The sequence below is a fragment of the Miniopterus natalensis genome, chromosome 1 (assembly GCF_054644295.1).
Source record: "Miniopterus natalensis isolate mMinNat1 chromosome 1, mMinNat1.hap1, whole genome shotgun sequence".
NCBI classification, from domain to species: Eukaryota; Metazoa; Chordata; class Mammalia; order Chiroptera; family Miniopteridae; genus Miniopterus; species Miniopterus natalensis.
This window is the reverse complement of record NC_142081.1, coordinates 21,426,137-21,450,040: the sequence shown is the minus strand read 5'-3', so window position 1 is coordinate 21,450,040 and position 23,904 is coordinate 21,426,137. Positions and strand designations below refer to the sequence as shown.

Sequence of the window (23,904 nt, the reverse complement as noted above, 5' to 3'; positions counted from 1 at the left end):
TGTGGCTTTGCTGCACCTTATTTGCAAGTGGTATAATGTTTAACTTATTAGGGATGTTGTGTAGTTTTTGAGATGATATATTTGAAGGTACTAATAACTACTATTTATTGAACGCCTTTATGACAGTTACTAAACACGTCATGTCATTAATCATCACCACAAACCGATAAGAAAGACTCTCTGCATTTGATATATGAAACCAAAAAAGGGGGGGCTCTGAGAGTTTAATTTACCCAGGCTCACATAGCTAGTGCAGGCCTGAACTTGTATTCAAATCCTAGACTCTTTCGCTCTAAAGCCTGTCGTCACAGTAGGCAATTTTGATACGTTAGTTGAATAAATGAATAACTTAGGTGAACCTGTGCTTTTACAGCCATTAGGCAGCCTGGAAAGGCAAGGATATATTATTCTGTTAACAAGGATGGGAGAGTTGGCAGTACAAGGAGTAGTGGAAGGAAACAGGTTTAGTGCTTACTTTAGAACAGCATCATGGTTTTCTAGGAGCAGCACATCTAGGAAGGTGTTCCTGACCCGGTCCCCTTGAAGTTTGAGGGCTAGGATGCTACGACAAGCTTCTAGTCGTAGACCTGGTGACGCTTCATAGTGTATAACCCAGAGCAGGAGGTCTGTCAGCTGGGGACTCACTTCGCCAATCTGTCCCAAAGCTGCAGAGATTAGACGGCAGCATGTTCCACTGTCACTAAAGACTAACCTGGTTATATCGTAACATCCAGAAATGGTCTTAATAATAAATAATGTGTAGGCAGCCACCTGCTATATTAATTATTGCAAATGCTAAACTAAGTGTTTTGTTTGTATCTTCCCTTTTGGATGGTAATCACCATTAGAATTTCAGAGATGGGTTTTAGTAGGACATTATCTCCAAAGGATTCCTAGGAAGGGTGTTCCATCCCATCCTTGCCTATTAGGATATGAGAATACACTAATTTACCTATTGTAAATGTAGGGATGAGATATGGGACAGATAACTCAGAAAACTAGCCTAGTCAAGGCAGAGTGATGAGGAAAGGAGCCACAATAACTTCACAGGTTTACCTAGGGCAGATTCTGCTAAGGACCTGCCAAAGGCTGTCAGAGAGAAGCAATGCAAAAGATCCTTAAAAAGAAATAGGAAATCTTGAGGGCAGGGTTTTACGTCTGTAGCAATTTTGAATGTGGTCTGACTTTTAGAGAGTCCTATAGTTGAAACCTCCAGAGAAAGCAAGTGTTTCCGACAGTGGTTACCTACTTGGAACTCATCCCTAATTCATTTGTCAGGGACTGTCAGCCCTTTGCCTTAACAAGTCTGACATTGACCTAGACTCAGGATCCTTAACTAAAAATTTAAAAGCAGAAAATAATCTGATTTCTCAGGCAAGGAACTTCTGAGCAGGTGTGATCATCCCCTCCCCTGCACTCCACCATTCCTAGGGAAATTCTGGGGATCATTTGTACTAGCATATTTGAGGTTGAGGAGCTGGGGCCGCTCTTTCTGTCATACCTCGAATGGCAAAGGCCTTGATTTTCCAGTAAGGATCTCTCTGTGTCAGATTCAGGAGGCATTCAAGGACCTGGAATGAGAAACAAAAAGATCTGGGATGGATAGAAGGCAATGATGAGTGGAGAAGACCAGAGCAAGAATGAACCAGAGAAAGGGACCCCTCTTGTCTCTAAAATGTACTATAACTGAAAAATGACATATCAATTCTAGTGACAAATAAGCTAGATCCTGAAGTAATACTCTGCAGACAGAATATATTAGCTGAATTATCTCATATCTGTAAAATTATTTTCTCAGCTCACAGATCTGTATGGTCATACAGGCTTCTTTTGAATACCTCCATCAGGTTTTCTAATAACATGGGATTACAGCTTCATTCACTGGAGCTGATCCTAAAGCCCATAAATGAGGTGAGAATAGGATTTAAGGATGTGGTATAGAGTGAAATCTGGGCTGGCTGGGAGCTAAATGTGGTTCTAATTGATTGATGTGGCCTATGTACCCCCTTCACTTTCCTAGTTCTGATCTGTCATTCTGTGTCCCCACAGAATGGTGAGTGTACTATGCACAACAAGGGAAGCTCAGGGTAGTGCTCTCTTCCAGTTGATCAGGTAAGATGGAATCATGTTTCCTTGACTAACCATTTTATTACGGATCTGCAGGGCACCTGCTACTAAACAGGCTGCTCGCCGAACTGCCACGAAGTCATCAGAGAAGCAGTTTAGGAAGCTTGGGAGAAGCTTGGCAGTCATGAGCTTGAGCCCACCAATCAGGGACAGGGCTTCCACCTTCTCTCGGGAATTTCCTTTACCCAGTTTGACTCTGTAAAGAACAGGTACTTTTATTTTCCCTTCTTAAACTTTTGGTGCTCCCCCCCCCCCCACCAGTGCCCTTAAGATAAAATCCAACCTCTGTAGGTTCTTTCCTAGTCAGCCTTATCCCCATTAGGTTAAGTTTCACTGGGTAGAGACTCAGTTGTCTTATTTACTTGAATCCCTATTACCTAGCATGTGCTAGGCACTAAAGTATGCTGAATGACTAAATAAAAAACTTTCAAACATGCACCTTTCGGTTGCTACAGTTCTCTTCACTGCCTTCACATGTGCCATGCTTATTTCTACATTTGGCTCCCAGCCTGGAATATCTTTCCTTTTCTCTGCCTATGTAGTCTTATCCAACCTCCATGAAATTTGACCTTAGTAGGTATTTGTGTATCTTGCCTGTATAATCAAAATCATGTCTTATTTTCAAACTCTTTCAATCATCCAAAACAGTGCATAACACATAGTGGAAATGCTTAATTAATGATTCTTTTCTTAGCCACATTGTTAGTTTCTACAGGGACTGTTAATTTTTTGTTTTATTTTTAAAAAATAATCCTGCAGTGGAACCTAGTACAATGCTGAGCATACAGAGCAGCTCCACAAAGGCTGGCTGGCTGCATCCCAGGGCCCCTCCTTGACACTTAAGAATAGAAATGTCTCTCCGCCTTGGCTAGGTTTACCTGATCGTGTCGTGCACTTCTTTCCCAAGGCTCATTTGCCCCAGAGCTTTGGCAGCTGCTTGTCTGACTTCCTTATTCCAGTCATTCCACATCAGCTGGATCAACTTATGTTTTATATCCTATAAATAGGTGAATAATTAGCTACCATTCATTGAACATCAATTTTGTACTTGACATTGTGCTAGCAATTTTTATCCATCAGTTTATCCTCAAACAATCCAGTGAGGCAGATATTACCATTTACAGATGACAAAATGCAGGCTTAGATTTACTTGCCCAATGTTCACAAGTTGAGTGTTGGAGCCAGAACTCAACCCAGGTCTGTTTTCCAAGCTCATGCTTTAAACTACTATGCTATGTTGGGGCCAATGTAATCTGTCTTTGAGAGACAAAATTTGAAGGTGACACATAAATAGGGTGACCATTTTGCCTGGTACTTTCCTGGGTTTAGTACTAAAACTGCTATGTCCTGGACAAACCAGGACAGTTGGCTACCCATATATTGATACTTCTCTCACAGGGGAAGGGACAAAGATTATTACAGTTGTAGTTAACGATTGTGTGAATATGTCCTAGCTGTTCTCCCTGCCAGAAACATCTCCCTGTTTTACCCCTACCTGGTATCTGATGATTTCCTACTCCGCTTTAATGATTTAGCTCAAAAGGCATCTCCTCAGTGAACTCTCCTCTAAGCATAGGAAAACCCCATAATATCTTAAAACTGCTTCTGTTATAGCTATTTATAATCAAGTGAAGACATAATATCTTTGCATCCCCAGTGCTAGCATGGTGCCTAGAATGTAGGGCGTCGTCAGAAATTGCTTGCTTACTGACTGGGTGAACTGATGGACATACTGCCTTTCTTAATTCCAACAATCTGATGTAAAGTTCTCATCTTTACCCTGTCCCCTGCTTGCTCTGCATGTCTTTTTACTTTTAATCCTGAGTGACAACTGCTAAGGTGATGAATGCGCAAATGAATCGGATATTAAAATGATACTGTTAAAATGCAGATTCTGCCCTCCTGGCTTTACTCAGTGGTTAGAGCATCAGCCCGAGGACTGAAGGGTCCCAGGTTTGATTCGGGCCAAGGGCACATGCCTTGGTTGCAGGCTCCATCTGAGCCCCGATGCCCAGTTGCTGGTTGGGGTGCGTGCGGGAGACAACCAATTGATGTGTCTCTCTCACATCAATGTTTCTCTCCCCCCCCCCCTTCCACTCTGTCTGAAAAGCAGTGGAAAAAATGTCCTCAGGTAAGGATTAAAAAAAAAAAATTCAGGTTCTGATTGAGTTGACCTGAGGTGAGATTTTGCTCTTCTAACAAGCTCCCAGGTGATGTCTGTGCTCCTGGTTCAGGGCTTTAGCAGTAGGGTACTATAGCAGTTGAAGCAGAATTAACTCAGACTAAAACATCTTCAGGTGATTATACTGAATGGCCAGATTTTTGTGCTTTCCACATCAAATGTGGGGATCAAAGAGAGGAGGGTGTTCATGTCTCATGGGAATGGGAATGTTCTGGGCCATTTTGGAGGTGCTCAGTGTTATAAGAAAAGATATAAGGAGACATAGGAAGAAGGAAAAAATCCCATTTGGATACCTGAAGATGATTAAAAAATAATGGCAAGAAGAAAGTTCGGTGAAAGCCTAAATTATGCTCAAGGTTTCCATGCCGGAAGTCCCCCTTCATTTCTATCCAAGTCTTGCTTAGCTGTCCCAGACTCCTTCACAGAACTTTAACTGATAAGTTCAGCCCATACTAGTCTCTCTCTCTCTGAAAAGTTTTAAGAGCACCTTACATTTATTGCTTGTTCTTAAATCATTTGTGTGTGTGAGTCTTGTTATTACAACTACAATGCGTTTTTGAAAGTAGGGACTGTGTTTTATACCTCCTAGGTGTGTGCTGAACAGTCAGGGAAAGCCAGCATAGGCACTATTGTAGTTGGGTTGTTGGGTAATTTAAGTCTGTGCTTCCTAAACCATCTGTGACAAAAGACCAGTATTTGAGTGGGCAAATGTCATTGACTGATACTTATGTAGTACATTGACATTGAGGTAAATCAATTTGAGAGAGAGAGAGGAAGGAAGAGAGAGACAGATATCGATTTTGTTGTCCCACTTACTTACGCATTCATTGGTTGATTTTTGTATGTGCCCTGACCTGGGATCAAACCCACAGCCTTGGCGTATCTGGACGATGTGCTAACCAACTGAGCTACCTGGCAACTACCCAACTATAAAAGTTTTTAAACTCTTTTGGACATTTATGTTTTGCTTATGTCATTGTGGGTGGGTTATAAACAGTTTATGGACTGCCACCAAGCTGAGAAGCAGTGGGCTTAAGTCACAGAAAGACATGTCGACATTTGAAGATAATTCTGGGTTAGGAGTAAAAGATAGCAATGTGAGACCTGGCCAGGTAGCTCAGTTGGTTAGAGCATTGTCCAGATATGCCAACGTTGTGGGTTGGATCCCCAGTCAGGGCACATATAAGAATCAACCAATAAATGCATAAATAAATGGAATAATAAATCAACCTCTCACTTTCTCTCTCTCTCTTTCTCTCTCGGTATCTCTCTGTACCTTCCTCTCTCTCTAAAATCAGTCAATCAGTCAATAAAAGGTAGCAATGTGAGGACAGAGATCTGTTTGGTAAGAATGGGATACTAGATAGCAGGAAAAGGTAGAAGGGCTCTAGACTTTCTGCCCTGGAAACAGAAAGACAACACTTACCAAACAGACATTTCCACTGATCCGCGAGAGAGTCTGGCAGGCTATAATCCTGTCCTTCCATTGATGGCTGTTCAGCTCCACAGCAAGCATGGTGTGTGTCAGGGTCTGAGGAAATGGATGACTTTATGGCTACGCATGATCATCTTTATAGGTACTAGGACCTCGAAGAACTTCCATCCTAACGTGGCATCCAGCATAATTAATGTCACAAGTACATGAGGTGCCCATCCCTAGCAAGGAATGGGTTTATAAAATATGGAGCATTCTTCCATCTAACCCAGTGATTTCCAACCTTTTTCATCTCATGGCACTCATAAACTAATTACTAAAATTCTGTGGCACACCCAAGAATATATTTTTTGTGATCTGACAAAAAAAAAAAAAGTATAGTTTTGATTCATTCACACCAGACAGCTATTGTTGTGTTGGCTGTCGTCATTTCTTTATTTGATTATCTAAGGGAAAAGAGGTCAGTGCCCTGACTAAATAGGTATTACACGTTTTAAAAATTCTTGGGGCAGCTCTGGCCAGGTGGCTCGGTAGATTAGAGCATCGTCCCAAACACCAAAAGATTCCAGGTTCGAGTTGGATTCCTGGTCGGGCACATACATAGTTTGCAGGTTCGATCCATGGTTCGGGCATGTACAGGAAAGCAACCGATCAATATTTCTCTCTCCCCCCGCCCCCTTCCTCTCCCTAAAATCAATAAAAAAAATATCCTCAGGTGAAGATTAAAAAAATAAAAATTGTGCCCAGCCGGGCGTGGCTCAGCGGTTGAGCATTGACCTAGGATCCAGGAGATTGGGGTTCGATTCCCGGTCAGGGCACATGCCCTGGTTGCGGGCTAGGCAGCCAATCAATGACTCTCTCATCATTGATGTTTCTACCTCTGTTTCTTCCTCTCCCTTCCTTTCTCTAAAATCAATAAAAATATATTTAAATAAATAAATTAATTAATTAATTAAATAAATAAATAAAAATTGAAAATCGCTGATCTAAGTCAACTGACTTCTGGGAGCATGAATCAGGGAACAAAATACAGATTTTGTAATCTGAACAGAAAACTCCTGGGGCTTCTTCTTTCTTTTTTTTATTTTAGAGAGAGAGAAACATTGACTTGTTCTACCTATTTATGCACTCACTGGTTGATTCCTGTATGTACCCCAAACAGGGCTAGCACCCTCAACTTTGATGTATTAGGACAATGCTCCAACCAACTGAGCTACCAGGCCAGGGCATCGCTTTTCTTGCCTTTATCTATCTTTACCCCTAAAATGATTTTTATATGCTTCAATCTTTGTGTTTTGCATTTCTGCTGAAAGTAAACAGAATTGTAAGCCTGTGTAGTTCTCAAAGGTCAGTTTCTAGCGGAAGTAATTCTACATGTTACAACTCTTGCATAGACAGAAACCATCTGCAGCCTCTTCTCTCACCTTTCTCTAAGCCAGCTGTTGTCACTTTTCCCTGTATACACCTCTACACCCCAGTGCAACCACACTGAGTCCAGTTTTACCTATGCTTGAGATCATCCTACCCAACTGCCTGCATTTTCAGTTCTTTACATGCACTGATCTCAAAGACCCAGTTGTTCCCCAAAACTTGGTTTCTTTTTCTGACCCTGTAATGGACACGTACCGTCTTCCCACTGAGATGGCTCAGGAGCATGTAAACCTGCTGTTCAGTTTTCTCATTCTTCTTGTTAAACAGCTGATGAAGGATCCTCTTAATCACAGAGTAAGAGGCTGTACCCTCCACAGCCAAGCACTGAGCTGCAGCCCAGCTGTCCACGTTATTACCTGCCACAGAGGGGTGAAAAAAGTAGTCCAGATAGGTGACCTGTTTCCCCTGCAGAGAGAACAGCCTTTGCGTTGGTACCCAAGGCTGCTACCTACCTGATACCTGACTTCCCTGTGCCCCTCTCAATCTAGAATCCAATCCCATATTTAAACAATATTTAAATGAGTTATATCAAGGTTTTAAATATAGACTGAAAATCTTAACCTGAAAAGTTAAATCCTAAAAGGCTGTTGTTAGGTAACATCAATAAGGCACTTCTGGCCTAGCTGAGAGATTGGGAAGTCTGGAGTGGAGACTTTCTTTTAAGACAGATGAATCAAGTTGTTGAGTGTCTATATACAGTAGGCCAAACCATTCTGCCAGTTGTCCTTGTCTGTCTCCACCCCCGGACAAGGAACAGGCATCTCTCTGAGCAGTTAGGTACCTTGGGCATATCACTTGACCTTTTTGCTTATATTACTCCAACAATTTATGTGGACAATGCCTATAAGTTAATGTGCAAAAATGGAAGCATGATGTGTTCAAGTGGTGAGTTTTTTAATTTTCAGAAAGTATTCTTTAATATTGTAACATCATTTTTTTTTAAATCTTCACCCAAGGATATTTTTTCCATTGCTTTTCAGAGAGTGGAAGGTGGGGAGAGAGAGAAACATCTCGGGGGACCAGGGATTGAACCTGCAATGAGGTACATGCCCTTGGCCAGAATAGAACCCGGGACCCTTCAGTCTGCAGGCTGATGCTCTGACCACTGAGCCAAACCCGCTAGGGCTATTATATCATATTTTCAATTCAAACAAAAGCCAGTTGTGTGAAAGGGCATGGTTTCTCCTCAAATGCATCTATGAAACAGCCCAGGTACCACTAGGTGGCAGTGTAACTTTTGTCAAAGTGCCTAGAAAGAACTAATTTTTCTCTAAGATAAACTCAAACCCAATACAGTAGACATCACAGAGCATGACAGTGGAGAGGAAAATATTAGAAGATGATGATAAGATATCTCTTCTTTACCCTATATTCCCAGGTCAGAAGAAACGGGGAGTTACTCACCATTCAAAAGGGCAGTCTGCATGATGTTCCGGGCAAGGGGATTATGTGACTGTATAGCATATTGGCATATCGCAGCTGCCATCTGCACGTTGAAATTCTTGTCACAAAGAGCAGCCTCCAGAGCAGGCTGTAGAACCTCTGGCAAGTCCTGGATTGATGGGACTCCCACAGTCTCCTTGTCTGTGATCAAAAGAGAGCTAGAGAAGAGAGTGCTAGCCCCTTTGCTTTTCTCTGAAACACAGCTTCCTTTCCATGGCCACATACATGGCGGCCAACCTCATCTCAGTTGCAGGTGCTTACTTCTGTGTAATATAATTAGAGTTTAGTTGGGCCCCTACAATGGGCAGGATTTTATGGCTCACTTCTGTGCTGGGTATGCCAGTTCCCAGTTCTTTGTCATCTGGTCTTGAAGAAGCTATGTTCAGTTCAAGCCAAAGAGGAATGTTTCCAGCTAGGCTCTGATGACTTTCACCATTAGTTTTAGTGATGAAAATCAACCTATTTACCCTATATATTTTTTAATTTTTACATTACATTTTGTGTTTTTATATTTTTAATAATAATAGCAATTACATTTAGGTAGTGCTTTGCCGTTTAGTGTTTTCATATTCATCTCATTCATTCTTCCAACCTTCATTAAAGTAGGCAAGGCAGGTATTACTGCAGACCTCACCTGAAATATGTGTATTTCAGGAATCTTGATTTAACTAAACAGTCAGACTCATAAGACTATCATAGGCCACACATGGTACCAGTCTTTGGAAGGATATAGGATGGGAGCACAGTTTGCCAACAGGGCAGCCTTGGGCACTCCTTTTGGCCAGAGTTCTTGAGGTGGTTTGAATAGCATTCCCCAGAGCCTTCTAGGGACAGCTCAGAAGCATGAAATCCACTCTGGGTACAAGTCTTATGTTTCACAGGAGTTAGTATCTCTTATAACAGCTCCATAGATATAATCTTAGTGTCCCTAAAGGGCATACTGTTACATAAGTCACAACATTTATGGAAGCCTAAAGGATGACGCCCCTTGAGATATTTACATTTCATTTATAGTTCTTCCAAGTCCAAATGTAATTAATCAATCAGGGCTCATTTTTATCATAAGCAATGTTGCCTATAAAGATAGTTCCCCAGAGACATAAAAGCATGGAACAGACTGAGGAATCTCAGAGGGAAGGTGGGGGTGAGGGAGTGGGTGGAGAGAGATTAATCAAAGAACTTACATGCTGAGATTAAAGATGGTTACAGACTGAGTGGAAGCTATACTGACACTCTCCCAGGACCAAACTGGAATTACAACTAAAATATAGAAAAACCATTCTGAATAATCAACTGCAACTGAAGACAAACTGGAGAGCACCCTCATAACCCAGGAGGAAAAGTGGAGACTGCAAAGAGACTGGTAGGAAGTGCAGAGGTGCAAGAGGGCTGGCTGGGCTCTCACAGGCAATAGCTGAAGGTCCAGAGGGATATATCAGTTGTGGGGGTTCCCACTGAGGACTCTGGGGCCTAAGCCCCAGACTGGGCTTCCCAGCCAAGAGCACCAGAACTGAAAAAGGTGCCCACATAACATCTGGCTGTGAAAAACAGTTGGATTTCTGTCTGCCAGGAAGAGATGGCTCGAAATACAGGCACCCTCTTAAAGAGCCAACACACAGAATTTCATGTGCAGCCACTCACCTTGGGCTCCAGCTGGGGGGGGGGGGGGCAGAGTGGACTGGAACTGTGTGAGGAGAATCTAGAGTTGTAGGCTCTGGATTCCTGTGCTGAGTCATTCCCCCATACTGCAGAGGCAGACATTTACCTTCCAAGCAATTTTTGCCTGAGGGGAAAGCAATTGCCCCATCCTGCCGGAAAACCTCTCGCCCTACCCCCCTGGAGTTTCTATAACCTGAGGCTCATTAAGAGAATCAGATTAATCAACCTGCAGCCAGAGGCAGACTTCAGAGTGTTTTGAGTCTTTGCCTGGCCTGCTTCTGGACCCGGACCTTGGAAAAGCAGACTTTGGTGTACTGTCCAAACACACCCAGCCCCACAGAGGGGACCTCAAGCTGTGGGTTGTTGATAGCTCCAAACGGTACTCAAGGCCAGTCACAAACAGCATCTGACACTGGCCTGCACCAGAGATCCTCCAAAAAAACTGAGTGTCCTAGCAGGCCTACCTAATACATAGAAACAAACCCAAATAGGCAGCCAAATAGGGAGTAAAAAAACAAGTCCCAAATGAATGAACAAGAGAAGTCTCCAGAAAAAGAGCTAAATGAAACAGAGATAAACAATCTGTCAGATATAGAGTTCAGAATACTGATTGTAAGGATGCTCAACAGTATGAAAAAAGATACTGAATCTCTGAAGGAAATTAAGGATAACATAGCAAAAATAAAGAATACATTGGAAGAAATAAACAGCAGATTAGAGGAAGCTGAGGACCAGATTAGTGAATTAGAAGGCAGGGTACAAAAAATCAGAGATCCAAAAAGAAAAAAACAATTGAAAAACAGGACAGTCTAAGGGAACTGTGGGACAATGTGAAACGTAACTATTCACATCATAGGAAAGCCAGAAGAGGTCAAAAGTAAGCAAGGGTTAGAGAATGTGTTTGAAGAAATAATGGCAGAAAACTTCCCCAACCTGGTCAAGGAAAAAGGCACACAAGTTCAGGAGGCACAGAGAGTCCCAAGCAAGAAGAATCTCAAGAGGCCGATGCCCAGACACATCATAATTAAAATGCCAAAAATTCATGACAAAGGATATATATATATATATATATATATATATATATATATATTTTAAATATATCTTTATTGATTTCAGGGAGAAGAAGGGAGAGGGAGAGAGAGAGAGAGAAACATCAATGATGAGAGAGTCGTCATTGATCGGCTGCCTCCTGCAGGCCCCGAACTGGCAACCCGGGCATGTGCCCTGACCAGGAATCGAACCACAATCTCCTGGATCCTAGGCCAGTGCTCAACCCCTGAGCCAGGCCCGGCCGGGCAAGACAAAGGATATTAAAGGCAGCAAGGAAAAGCAATCTGTCACCTACAAAGGAGCTCCCATGAGGCTGTCAGCTGACTTCTCATCAGAAACTCTACAGGCCAGAAGGGAATGGCATGAAGTATTCACGGTAATGAAAACAAGGATCTGAAACCAAGACTATCCAGCAAGGCTATCATTCATAATAGATAGTGAAATAAAGAGCTTCCCAGACCAAAAAAAAAAAAAAAAAGACTAAAGGAGTTTATCACCACCAAACCAGCATTGCAGGAAATGTTAAAGGGATTGCTGTAATTAGACGTAGAAATAGAGAGAGAAACATAGGCAGAAATAGAGAGAGAATTAAAATGGCAATAAATAAGGACCTATCAATAATAACCTTAAGGACTTTAAGGGAGAGATCAATAGCAATACAGTCTTGGTTGGAGACTTTAGCACCCCACTGACTTCACTGGATAGATCTTCCAGACAAAAAGTCAACACAGAAACAGTGACTAAATGGCACACTAGATCAGATGGATTTAATTGATATTTACAGGACATGTCACCCCAAAGCTGCAGAGTATACATTCCTCTCAAGTGCACATGGGTCATTCTCAAAGATAAACCACATATTAGGTCTCTACAAGTTCAAGGAGATTGAAATGATATCAAGCATCTCAAATCACAAGGGCATGAAATTAGAAATCAACTACAGTAAAAATACTCAAAAACATTCAAACACATGGAGGCTAAACAGCATATTATTAAACAATGAATGGGTTTCAATAAGATCAAGAAAGAAATAAAAACCTTCCTGGAAACAAATGAAAATGAACACACAACAACCCAAAATCTATGGGACACAGCAAAAGCAGTCCTAAGAGGAAAGTTCATGGCAATGCAGGCCTATCTCAAAAGGCAAGAAAAATTTTTAGTAAACTATCTAATCCTACAACATAAAGCTCCCCTGTGAAACCATCCAGACCAGGGCTTTTGTTTGCTGGGAGTTTTTTTAATTACTGCTTCAGTTTCATCAGTTGTTATTGGCCTATTCAGGTTTTCTGTTTCTTCCTGATTCAGTTTTACATGATCTCGCTCATATGTGGAATCCAATAAACAAAATAGACTGAAGAACAAAATAGATCCAGAGACATGGAAGCATGGAACAGACTAATGAATCTCAGTGAGAAGGTGGGGGTGGGGGAGTAGGTGAGGGGGAGATTCATCAAAGAACTTATATGCATATATGCATAACCCATGGACAGAGACAATAGTGTGGTGAAGGCCTGGGGCGGGGAGGGGATCAATGGGGAAAAAAAGGATATCTGTAATACTTTCAACAATAAAGATAAATTTAAAAAAACATATGCTTATATGCATAACCTATGGACACAGACATTGATATGGGGAAGGCCTGGGGGTGGGGTGGATTCGGGGTGGAGGGGATTAATGGGGGGGAAGGGGACATTTGTAATACTTTCAACAATAAAGATAAATTTTTTAAAAAATGACAACAGCCAAACACACACACACACACACACAAGATAGTTCCTGTCCTTATAAGGTTATTAGAGTAACAGGTATGCATTTAATTAAAGCTCAAATTCTCAAATAGAAGGGGAAGGTTTTATTAACCTTTTGTCCACAACTATCCTCATTTTATAGATAAGAAATTTGAAGCTCAGAGAAGTTAACTGACTTCCCAAGAAGCTGGACCTGTGACTGAGATTTTAGGATTTCTAATCTGTCCTTTGTACTACCACTGCAGGCCACTATGCCATCTGTTAAGGATGGCCTAGGTGAAAATATGTGTATTTCAGGGGGATAGATAGCAGTCAATTGGTTATTTCAAGAAATAATGAGATCATTTTCTTTGGGAGGGTGTGGGGAAGAAACAAGACAAATCAAGATGAAGACACCTAGGACCTGTGAAAAAGATCACATGGAAGGCATAGTCTTTCTGGTGGAAGACAAAGGTGTTTGTATGTATGTGGAAGATTTGGGGATAAGATTATATCTTTTGCTGTTTATTGAAGGTTTTCTCTATATGCCAGGTGCTGAATATCATCCCATTTAATACCCAGGGAAATAAGCAGTTACAATAAAAAAAATGTATACATGTGGACACATGTATAGCAGGGACACCAAACCAACTCTGGATGATGGGGCAGGGAAGACTCCTCAGAGGAGGTGACACCTTAGCTGAAAACTGTAGGTCAAGTATAGAAATTAATCCAGTGAAGAGAGGAAGAGCTTTCCAGCAGAGGAAGCAACAAATTTGAAAACTTGGAGGAAAAATGCCCATATCTGGGACTCAATACAGGATATAAGTGAAATGAAACTTTAAAAACCTGACAACTTTGTAGAGCTAAAATTTGTTCTGCCCTTAAGGAGTTCCTTGCCTGCTAGGGATGGCAGAAAAGTAAACAGACAAAGTGATAAAGTGATAAGTATTAGGACAGGAATAATATTAGGATGCCACCAGCAGTAGAGAAAGAAAAAGTGTCAGCCCAGGCTTCACTTAAAAGGTGATATCCACAAGAGGGTGCTTAACAGGTAAGTGTCAGTTGGTTTTATATCCTTTCAATGGCATTTATAGTTTCCATCACCTGGCTCCTATGTCTTGTTAAACCAGCTCCTCGGTAGATTACAATTCTGTATTAGTACCTGTTTTCGCTAACTGAAAGAAATCTGAAGAGGACTTTCGCATTTATGAGAAAAGCAATTACCATACTAACGTAGGTCTTCCATGAAAGCGAAGTGGCATATGCAAACTTTCAGAAAGTGGGCAGTAATGCTTCACTTTATGCCACTTTGGCTTACAAAGGGTTTCATAGGAACATTCCACTTTCAGATAGCAGGGGAAACCTGTATATAGTATTCTCAAGCAGCCCAGTTTCGCTCTCACCTGAGTCCCCCTGGCTGATAGTCCGGGGCCGTTCTAAAGCAGCTGTGGCACATGTGACAATAGCATGGATCCGAATATCATCATGCATGTCCACCAAGCTCCGCAGCAGACCCTCTACTGTCTCATGGTGCCACTGGATGACTGTGATGCAGGGAGGGAAATGAGAAGAGAACCACCTGGTCAGGTTAAGTACTGCAGGCAGGTGACAAGAAGTCCCTCTCCCCCCCAGGACAATTCAAGCAAAACATTAGCTCAGGAAAATAAAGGGGCCCAGAGATGGGATCCTTAGGGAAGTTATTTCTCTGATGATCCATGTACTCTATTCGGTTCCCAAACAAATCCCTCTCCTTCCCCCGGCATCTCATCCTATATTGTCTTACTCTGCTTAAATACTCAATAAAACAGTGGTTAAGGACACTTGTTATCACACATACCAGGTTTGGAATCACAGTTATTAGCTGTGTGACCTTGGATAGGTTTCTAAACCTGTCTGGCTTGAGATTTTTCATTTGTAAAATGGGAATACTAGAACCTACCATATTGAGTGACTGAATAGTAAATGAGTTAACTAGACAAGTTTAGCAAAATACCTGGCAAGTTATCAACAGGTTCCTTTGCCTTTGAGGGCTCCTCCACCTTGCTTTCAAGTCTTCCTCATTTTATTGCTAACTGCTCTCTTTGTGCTTCCACCATCTGTAGTTGCTCCTACTAGTAGCTTTTACTTAGTATCTCTTTCTCAACCCTTTTATGCTTATCTGATCCAGTTTACGAAACAGATCACCTCTCTTTTTTCCTGCACTAACTAAATCCGTTTCTTATGTCCTGAAAGGCAGCAGTCCTTGAGTCCTCAAATTTTGTAGCTTTCCTTGCTAGGTCCTTACTCTGCCTCAGGCACCCAGACTTCTATTCCCATATCCATGAAGACAAAGTAGATATATGATATCCCCAACTCCACAAATGAATTTTGGAGAGAGGTTGTTTATACCATAGACAACTACCTTTTAAAAAAAACACAAAAACATTACATTTCCATTGCTTGGACAGCATATTTCATTCTTCCCTTGACATTATTTACTGAACATAAAGTTTCAGAGGTCAGTAAGTTAGGGTCCCGGCCTGTGAAGAGTTCTCAACATAATGAATTTCCAAATTACTGAAGTAAAACCTACCCTTGCAAAAATCGTCCAGATATGTGTCAACTAGCATTGTGTGAAAGGCTCTTGTTTAGTCTAACCTTGATGAGGCAACCAGATTTTTATGTTTTACGAGAGGGATGGATTTTCAAAGACTGAGAAACACTAGTCCAAGGTGAGCCCCTCCTCCCCCCCAAATACTTACTGATACCTCTGGATGCCCCCCTTCACTCACTTAGAGCCCAGGCAGTCTTCCATTCCTGCAGCATCCTCCGCAGGACCATCAGTTTCCAAGTCACGTTCTCCTTCGGTGACTCCTCCTGCGTTTTTAGTTTCCTCGTCTTAATGGGCACATCCTCCTCAACCCCCTGCAGCAGCAGGTCCTTGGCCGGGGTGGGCAAAGCAGTCCAGCGCAGGGCTCCTTTCACGGGCCTACAAGCTGTGCAGCGTGGCAGTGTGAGATATTCTCACCCCACTGCCCTAGGCCCTGTATTCCAGCTAGCATCCCATTCCTGTTCCTGACTAAGACCAAGGCAAAACAATATTCTCAAGAGGGAACTTTCCTGTGGTTATAAGGGGAACTGAGTACAAGTCCCATGGGGAGTTATAAAAAGTCCTGACTATAGACATGATAAAGCCATGATGATGGGAGAGAGAAATTGGGGGGGGGGGGGGGGGGCTGGGCTGTTTACAATCCTTTCTATAAGTTTAAAAAATCTTAAGGAACATAAATGTGTTTCTATGTAAAAGAGTTTGCTCATAAAATTCAATATTTGATATATTGCAATTTAGAGTGTAAGGGGCATTTCTTTTTTTTTTTTTTTTTTTACATATCTTTATTGATTTCAGAGAGAAGAAAGGAGAGGGAGAGAGAGAGATAGAAACATCAATGATGAGACAGTCATTGATCGGCTGGCTGCCTAGCCCACAACCCGGGCACGTGCCCTGACCAGGAATCGAACCCCAATCTCCTGGATCCTAGGTCGATGCTCAACCACTGAGCCACACCTGGCCAGGCCCATTAATTTCTAATTTATTAAGTTTCCTTTTCAATGTTTTTAATTTGGGAAGAGGAATGGTGCTGCAAGCTGCTAAATTTTAAAGATTTTAGCATCTCTGAATTTTTCCTAATTATGACAAATAACAGTTGGAATTTTGAGAACAGAAGAAAATACTGTATACCTGTTATATAAAAATAGTTATAGTTGTTATATTTTTCTAGACTTAATGTGCTCCCCGACATGAGATTCAGAAAGCCTCCTCAGAGCAGTAGTTGTGTGGAGAAGGAGAAGGCACAATAGATAAAAACATTTCTGGATAACTAAATTCATTATTTGCCACATTGCTTCTCAGTTTCATGTTCTAATCTGTCACTATCAGCTGTTTCTGTTTTTCCAGATTTCATTCCAACTCCAACACATACATACATACATACATTAATTAATTAACTAATTAATTAAAAATATATCTTTATTGGTTTTAGCGAGTAAGGGAGACAGAGAGAGAGAGATAGAAAAATCAATGAGAGTCATTGATCGGCTCCCTCATGCACGCCCCCTGCTGGAGATCGAACACGCAAACCGGGCATGTGCCCTGACCGGGAATCAAACTGAGGTCTCCTGGATCATAGGTCGATGCTTAACTGCCGAGCTACGTTGGCCCAGCAACTCCAACATGTTTAGATTTGCTCTGAATCAATTCTTTTCTTTGAGCAAGGAGGGCAATACCATTTCTTCCTTCTAAGGGCAGTTAAGCTCAGATGCCCATACAGAGCATACCCTCCAAATGGTCCTTGCCCAGCTTGGTCACACCAGGGGAACTCAGCCGGTTCTGGGCTTTCTTCCTTTGCAGTGTAGGATGTGTACAGCCAGAAGCCATAGAACCAGCTCTAGACAGGTCAGCTCCCAGTGAGTACTTTGCCACATGACACTCCCCCACTTATCTCAGCCTCTAGGAGCTCTTTTTTCATAGCTAATTTTTAAGTTGATAATTTTGTATGGCCCAAGAATGATGTTATAAATATCTAAATGGCCTTTGGCAGAAAGTAGTTTTCCTACCTACCCCTGGTATATAGGAACCATAATGATCTGGGCACACTAGAGAGTTTTCTGTCATGATGTACACTTTGTTTCTTGAGAATTTTAATCATTTTAAAGAAATCATCATCTAAGTTTTTCAGTTCAATCAAAATGGAGTGGTGGGGGAATCTATGCACATCTAATCTCAGGAAGTTTTCTATTATTTCCAGGTTCTTTCATACCCATAATTTCCTGAGATGAAATTATGAGTAAAATGGTTATAAGAAGATGTGAATATATTACTATTCTGACTTTACTTCCCCCAGATCAATTTCAAATACTGTTTTAAAAAGAGGTTTGATGTTTAAAATCCTATTGCATCAGCTCATTAAATGTTCTGTGTTCTGGGGAAAAAAAGCATTACTGGGGAAAAGGTGCCTATGAAGGAAGTGAGATAGGTCATGAAGCTTCTGTGAATGCAGTAGGATCCTCAGAGGATTTAAAAAAACAAAACAAAACAGCTTTATTGAGGTAGAATTCACATACTATAAATTTCATCTTCTTAAAGTTATACAGTTCAGTGGTATTTTAATATATTGGCAGAGTTTTGCAGCTATCACCCAGGAACCACTGATCAACTTTGTCTCTGGATTTGCCTGTTATTAGAGCAGAGGGAATGTGGAATAGGTCTGGCTTGTGGGGAAGGTAGTATACTAACAGTGCCTTGAGTTTGTACAACACTTAATGGTTTATAAAACATATTCACAAAATCACCTAAGCATCAATAACTATCATAAAAGTGCCTTGCTATAGGAATGATGAGTGTCTCAGTTTTAATGAAGCAACTGAAGCTCCAAAAGGTGACTTGCCAAGACCTAACCCAAGGCTTTGCTGGGGTGCTTTCTCCACTGCTTTATAATGGTGGTCCCCAACAAAGAAGGAGGGTGTATGTGTATTGGGGAAGCTGTGCATAGCTGCCATCAGTAGCATCTCTACTCTAATGACTATTACCAGCCAGGCAGCACTAGAGACAGAGGTTGGGGGACTGGTGAGAAAAAGAATGGGTCACTGCTGCTTGGTGTGCTATTTCTGCACACCAAGGGGCCCCCCTGAACAGTGACACTGCAAAGAAAAGAGTCATGGGAAATGGAGACATAGTCTCTTGGAGAATGGGCACTTTTTGTTTCATAAGCTCATTTCTTGGCTATTTTCCTTCCCTCTACTTTACCTATCTTACAGAATGAAGAATGGTGTACTGGTGAAACAGAAACTTACAGAGGATGACACTATGGCCTGAAGCAGATATGGACCTGAAAATGGAATGGGAGGGTAGGGCCAGCCCAAGGGAAAAGGGCAGGGAGCTGGATCAGGGATCTGATAAACTTCCCCTGGAAGCATTAAGATGGGATCTGCCTTATTGGTAATTACTGGCCCTAAACCACTTATTACACCTAAGTTTTATTTGATTTCAACTGAACGGATGCTCTACAAAGCCTCTTCCTAGTTATAGTTAGTATTTTATAATTTTATGAGATGATTTTTTTAAAGATTTTTAAATTAATTTTTAGAGAGAGAGAAACATTGATGTGAGAGCAAAACACACGATTGGCTGGGCATATGCCCTAACCAGAAATCGAACTGGCAACCCTTCAGTGCACGGGAGGAAGCCCAACCAACTGAGCCACACTGGCCAGGGCTATGCGATGATAGTTGGTAGGAGGAGACTCTCCTAGATGCTGGTGGTACCCTGCCCTATAAAACAAGGGTCTTAAAAAAATGGCGCCTGGGCCAGTGTGGCTCAGTTGGTTGGAGTGTCATCCCCTACACCAGAAGGTGGTGGGTTTAGTCCCTGGTTGGGGTGCATATAGGGGAAGGGCAGAAAGGAGGGAGGAAACGATCAATGTTTCTCTCTCACATGGATGCCTTTCTCTCAGATCAAAAAAAATATGTCCTTGGGCCCTGGCCTGTGTGGCTCAGTTGGTTGAGTGTTGTCCCTTGCACCTAAAGGTCACCAGTTTAATTCCCAGTCAGGGCACATACCTGGTTGCCACTAGATCCCTGATGGGGGCGTGCAGGAGGCAGCCGATGGATGTTTCTCTCATATTGATGTTTTTCTCTCTCTCTCTCTCCCTCTCTCTCTCCCCCCACCTCCCCTTCCTCTCTCAAATCAATAAAAACATATTTAACAAACAAACAAAAACATGTTCTCGGGTGAGGATTCAAAAAGAAAAACAGGAAGGAAAAAAAAGGCCACACTTCGGTCTTTACACCCACAATAGCTTCCTGCTTACGTGCTTCAGGAACTGGCTGGGAAGTCCACCTTTCTGGGGTTTCAGGGAAGACCTGAGATAGCTGCTTGTTGTACCGGCTGAGGTTTTCCAGGAAAATTTGGTCTCTCTTTGCACCAATCTGGTGGATGACCTGGACTTTATCTATGAATAGATAAAGAAATAATGAGTCAAATAAATAAAATATACAGAAGGGACCAAAAAAAGAAAAGAAATGAGTCCCCAGCACCTTCCTCCTTCATCTTCCCTAGTTTTCAGTTACCAGGGTCAGGCCCAATTTCGTTTCACCCCACTCACTCTAAACCCCCAGAACTCATGACGACCAGGCTCTGTAAGGCCTGGGAGACCAGGGAGGGCCTGTCTTAGCTTATAGGCATTGTCTCCTATGGAAAGCTAGATACTAATGAAGGGCCACCTAACTCATCTCTCATTAGTCATAAATATTTTTTCTTAAGCACTTTAAGAAGACTTTCAGTTTATAGAAATTTAGGAGCAAGATGGAGATAGAGAAGGATGAGCAGCTGGGAACATGCAGACCTAGGCTGGGTGCCCTGGGAGCCCAGGCACCTAAGGGGTAGCAGGGTGGACACTTAGTGGACATTGGGTAAGAAGCAATGTAGATGCTTTCTTGTCTCCTTTTTACGTGAAGTGCATTTTGGTTAATACTGTTTTACAAATAAGGTACATAAAGCTCAGAGATTATATAATTTGCTGAAGGTTAGGAGGAAGGGGTTAAGCCAGGATTTAAACTCGGATCTACCTGACTTCAAAGCCTGTGCTCTTTTCCCCAGCACAGCACCTCGGTGGGGGGATATCTCAAAGTGAGAGGAGGGAGGAGGGTGTACAGAGAAGAGGTGGGTTGTTCCCAAAGCCAAACCTTGCTTGCTTTACAATCCCACCCTCCACTGCCTCCTTAGTAAGACAGAGGGACAGAGAAAGGAGGAAGAGGGAGAACCATTTCCTCCCCACCAGATATCTGCCCACCCTCCTACCCCACCCCACCCGCACCCCTGTCCCCGGCAAAGAACCAAGCAGCTCTTATGGGAATAGCCAGGGAATGTTACGGAAATATTAATGTGAACACCCTGGCCATCCAGGCCTCATCCACACCATGGCTGTTTCATGCCCCAGCTACCTTCCGCCTCCCTGCTCCTGGTCTACCCCAGCCCCACCACAGGGCCCAGCTGTATTACCAAAGTAAACTTCCTGCTCAAAGACGTTGCTGGTGCAGTAAGCAAACTTTCCAGCTCGGGGATTCACCTGCCGGTAGTAGGTCTGGCTTGGGAGTTGGTAGATGCTTCTCATTCTGTTGATATCCTCGGCGGTCTTATTGTTGCTAGACGTAGTTCCAACTCTCTGCACGTGTGGCAAGTAATTGGGCGACCTTGGACGGAGTGAGAGAGGGAGGGAGAAAAGGGGGGAAAGGTAGGAGGTGGACCTTTCCATTAGATCACTCCATTTCCTTTTTAAGCTCAGTTCATATACACAGGAGCATTTAAACAACACCTCTATTTAATTATTGGCCTTGCCCCCAAGGTGCCAGTTGAATATGGAGCTTCCAGGAGGACCTGTCTGCAGCCACCTTCCCCCTTCCCAGGTGGAGCCACTCCTTCTGCAGCCACTGGACAGCACCATAGAGTGACCATCCTCCCAGCAATACCCTTTTTAAAAATTTTTATCTTCACTCGAGGATATTTTTTCCATTGCTTTTCAGTGTAGGAGAGGGAGAGGGAGAGAGAGAGAAACATCAATGTGAGAGAGACATATCAATTGATTGCCTCCTGTACGCTCTCTGACCGGGGCTAGGGACCAAGCCTGCAACTGAAGTACATGCCCTTGGCTGGAATTGTACCTGGGATCCTTCCGTCTATGGGCCGATGCTCTAACCACCGAGCAAAATGGACTAGGGCTGCCAGTCAGTTTTTGAGTCAGTGACATTGTGGCTTCTTGTTCAAAATAAGACAGGACCAAACCTCAGAGCCATATGGGCTCTGCTATCCTTACTATCACCATGGATACATTTCTGGGGGCACCTGGATAGTAACTGGATCAGCAGAAAGGGAAAGGCTGAGAACCAATCCCTTTAAAGGCAGTGGTTCTTAACAGGGAGCAATTTTGTCCCTCAAGGGGACATGTGTCAATGTCTGGAGACATCTTTGGTTGTCACAACTGGACAGTACTAGTGGCATCCAGAGCAATACTGTTAAACATCTTACAATGAACAGGGCAGTCCCCTACAACAAAGAATTATCCAACCCAGACTGTCATTAGTGCCAAGGTTGAAAAACCTTACTTTATGGAGATCTATAGAGCAAGTTGGCAGTGGAAAACATAAGAGGTTGACGGGAGAGTGTAAGCCCACCCAGGAATCCTCAAAGGGAAGCCAGGGATTCTCAAAGGCATGTCTGAGGCCCAGCCAGTCTACCTATAGTAAACAGGAAGCAGCAGCTCTGGCTCCTTTTTCTCCTGAGTGGGCAGGATGACACTTCGATCCTCAAAATCTGCTGTTTCTTCTTCTTCCAGCTGTTTCAAGAGCTCCAAGTCGCTGGTGGAAGTGAGCTCATCCCGGATGTGGCTCCAGTCGTATTGCTGGCGCAAGAAGCTCTGCCACTTGTTGGGGGCTACCCCAGGCCTTAAAGGACGCTTGTTCTGGATCCATCGGGCAGTGCGCTTGTTCAGCTTTTCCAGCACGATGGCCTCCCAGGCTCTGGCCTCTTTCTCATGGGATGGAAGCCAGGCTTCCCTCTTCTCCAGGTTCACATCTGGAGAAAGAGGCGGGCTCAGAATGTCCAGATCCCTGTCGGGATGAAGAATGGGAGAGCAGGATGTTTCCTGGACTGCGCTTGCTGACTTTGATTTCTTTAGCTTCTTCTTAAGATCGGCAGAGCTTTCTCTTTTCACAGCGTGGGAGGTGACCCTCGCTGAGGGACCTGAAGAATCCAAGAACCTGAAGCTGACAGGTTTCTCAGGTCGGGCCTTCCTGATGGGGGGAGGTCGAATGATGTTGTCGGCATTGTAGAGGTGGTCAAAGCTGTACTGGCTGTAGGGAATGCTGGGTAGCCCTCGCTGCCACACCACTTCCTGAGAGAAGGTAAGGTTCGAAGAGGCCTTTTTCAAATATTGGTTCTTGAAGTATGCACAGTGCTGCGGGCTGAAGTGAAAGACTGGAGGCACACTGGAGACAGAGGTGCACGCCTCCTTGTCTCTTGGTTTTACGTAGGAGAAAACCATGCCCCATCCCAGCCATGGTGGGAGAGCCTGATGGAGACATTTGGGGAGAAAGGCCTTTCCCTTTTGGTTCCTGGTCATTGTTCCCCAGCAAATGCTTCCTTCCACACTGCCTGGTCCAGAGGCAGGGCCTGGAGACGTGACCTGTTAAAGGGATAAGAGGAACTGGTGAGAGCTCTAGGTCAATAGAAATTGGTAACCCATAGTAATACAGAACGAAAGGGACTTGGGAAGTAGATGGGAGGAGGGGAAAGTCATGTGAATTAGAAGGACGAAAGAAATAAAAGGTGCAACGTTCTAAATATTCCTTGTATCAGACCCTTGCTTTCAATCTCACACTTGTCCCCAAAGCTCAGCTCCTCATCTCCTTATGAGGAATTACTGCTTTTCAACAGCATCCCCTGCATCCAGTTTTTCCTCAAATGTTGCTTTCTCTGTTCAAAGGCTTACAGCATAAAGTTCAGACAACTCAGCTTGGCACTCAGAGTTCCCCATGAGTGTGACTCCAGTTAATGACCTTGTCCTGACGTGTAACCTCTTGAGTCTCCTAGCCTTCCTCCCAGTATTCCTCCCTTCGCATGGAGCTTCCGTCTGTGCCTTCTATATGAAATAGCCTTTCTTCCGTACCTGACACAAATTCTATCCACTCTTCCAGGCCCAACTCAATTCCTGCCTGCTCTGTAACTCTTCCTTGACCTATCTGGGCCTCCATGCATACAAAAATTTATAAGTTACTTCTAGCCCATACCGTTATTTTAACTTTTAATCCTGTGA

The 23,904-nt window shown here is 43.0% G+C and overlaps 1 protein-coding gene across 1 annotated transcript; it reads right to left on the bottom strand.

The window, feature by feature from the left end:
* Window positions 1-471: 471 nt before the first annotated feature.
* On the bottom strand, window positions 472-23,133 carry HEATR4 (HEAT repeat containing 4). Its single transcript, XM_087828803.1, has 12 exons — window positions 22,328-23,133; window positions 21,096-21,286; window positions 19,906-20,046; window positions 15,832-16,035; window positions 14,464-14,604; window positions 8,580-8,759; window positions 7,371-7,531; window positions 5,736-5,840; window positions 3,006-3,124; window positions 2,143-2,323; window positions 1,460-1,571; window positions 472-665 (listed from the first exon to the last, which is right to left on the bottom strand). The coding sequence occupies exons 1-12, from the start codon at window positions 23,131-23,133 to the stop codon at window positions 472-474; spliced, it is 2,535 nt and encodes an 844-aa protein (XP_087684929.1).
* Between the last annotated feature and the right edge of the window lie 771 nt (window positions 23,134-23,904).

Coding starts and splice junctions, on each gene's coding strand:
- HEATR4 (XM_087828803.1), bottom strand. CDS start 23,133: ATGGTTTTCTCCTACGTAAAACCAAGAGACAAGGAGGCGTGCACCTCT. Junction 8,760..14,463: donor TATCAGCCAGGGGGACTCAG/GTGAGAGCGAAA, acceptor TTTTGATCACAG/ACAAGGAGACTGTGGGAGTC. Junction 7,532..8,579: donor GCAGACTGCCCTTTTGAATG/GTGAGTAACTCC, acceptor CCTCTGTGGCAG/GTAATAACGTGGACAGCTGG.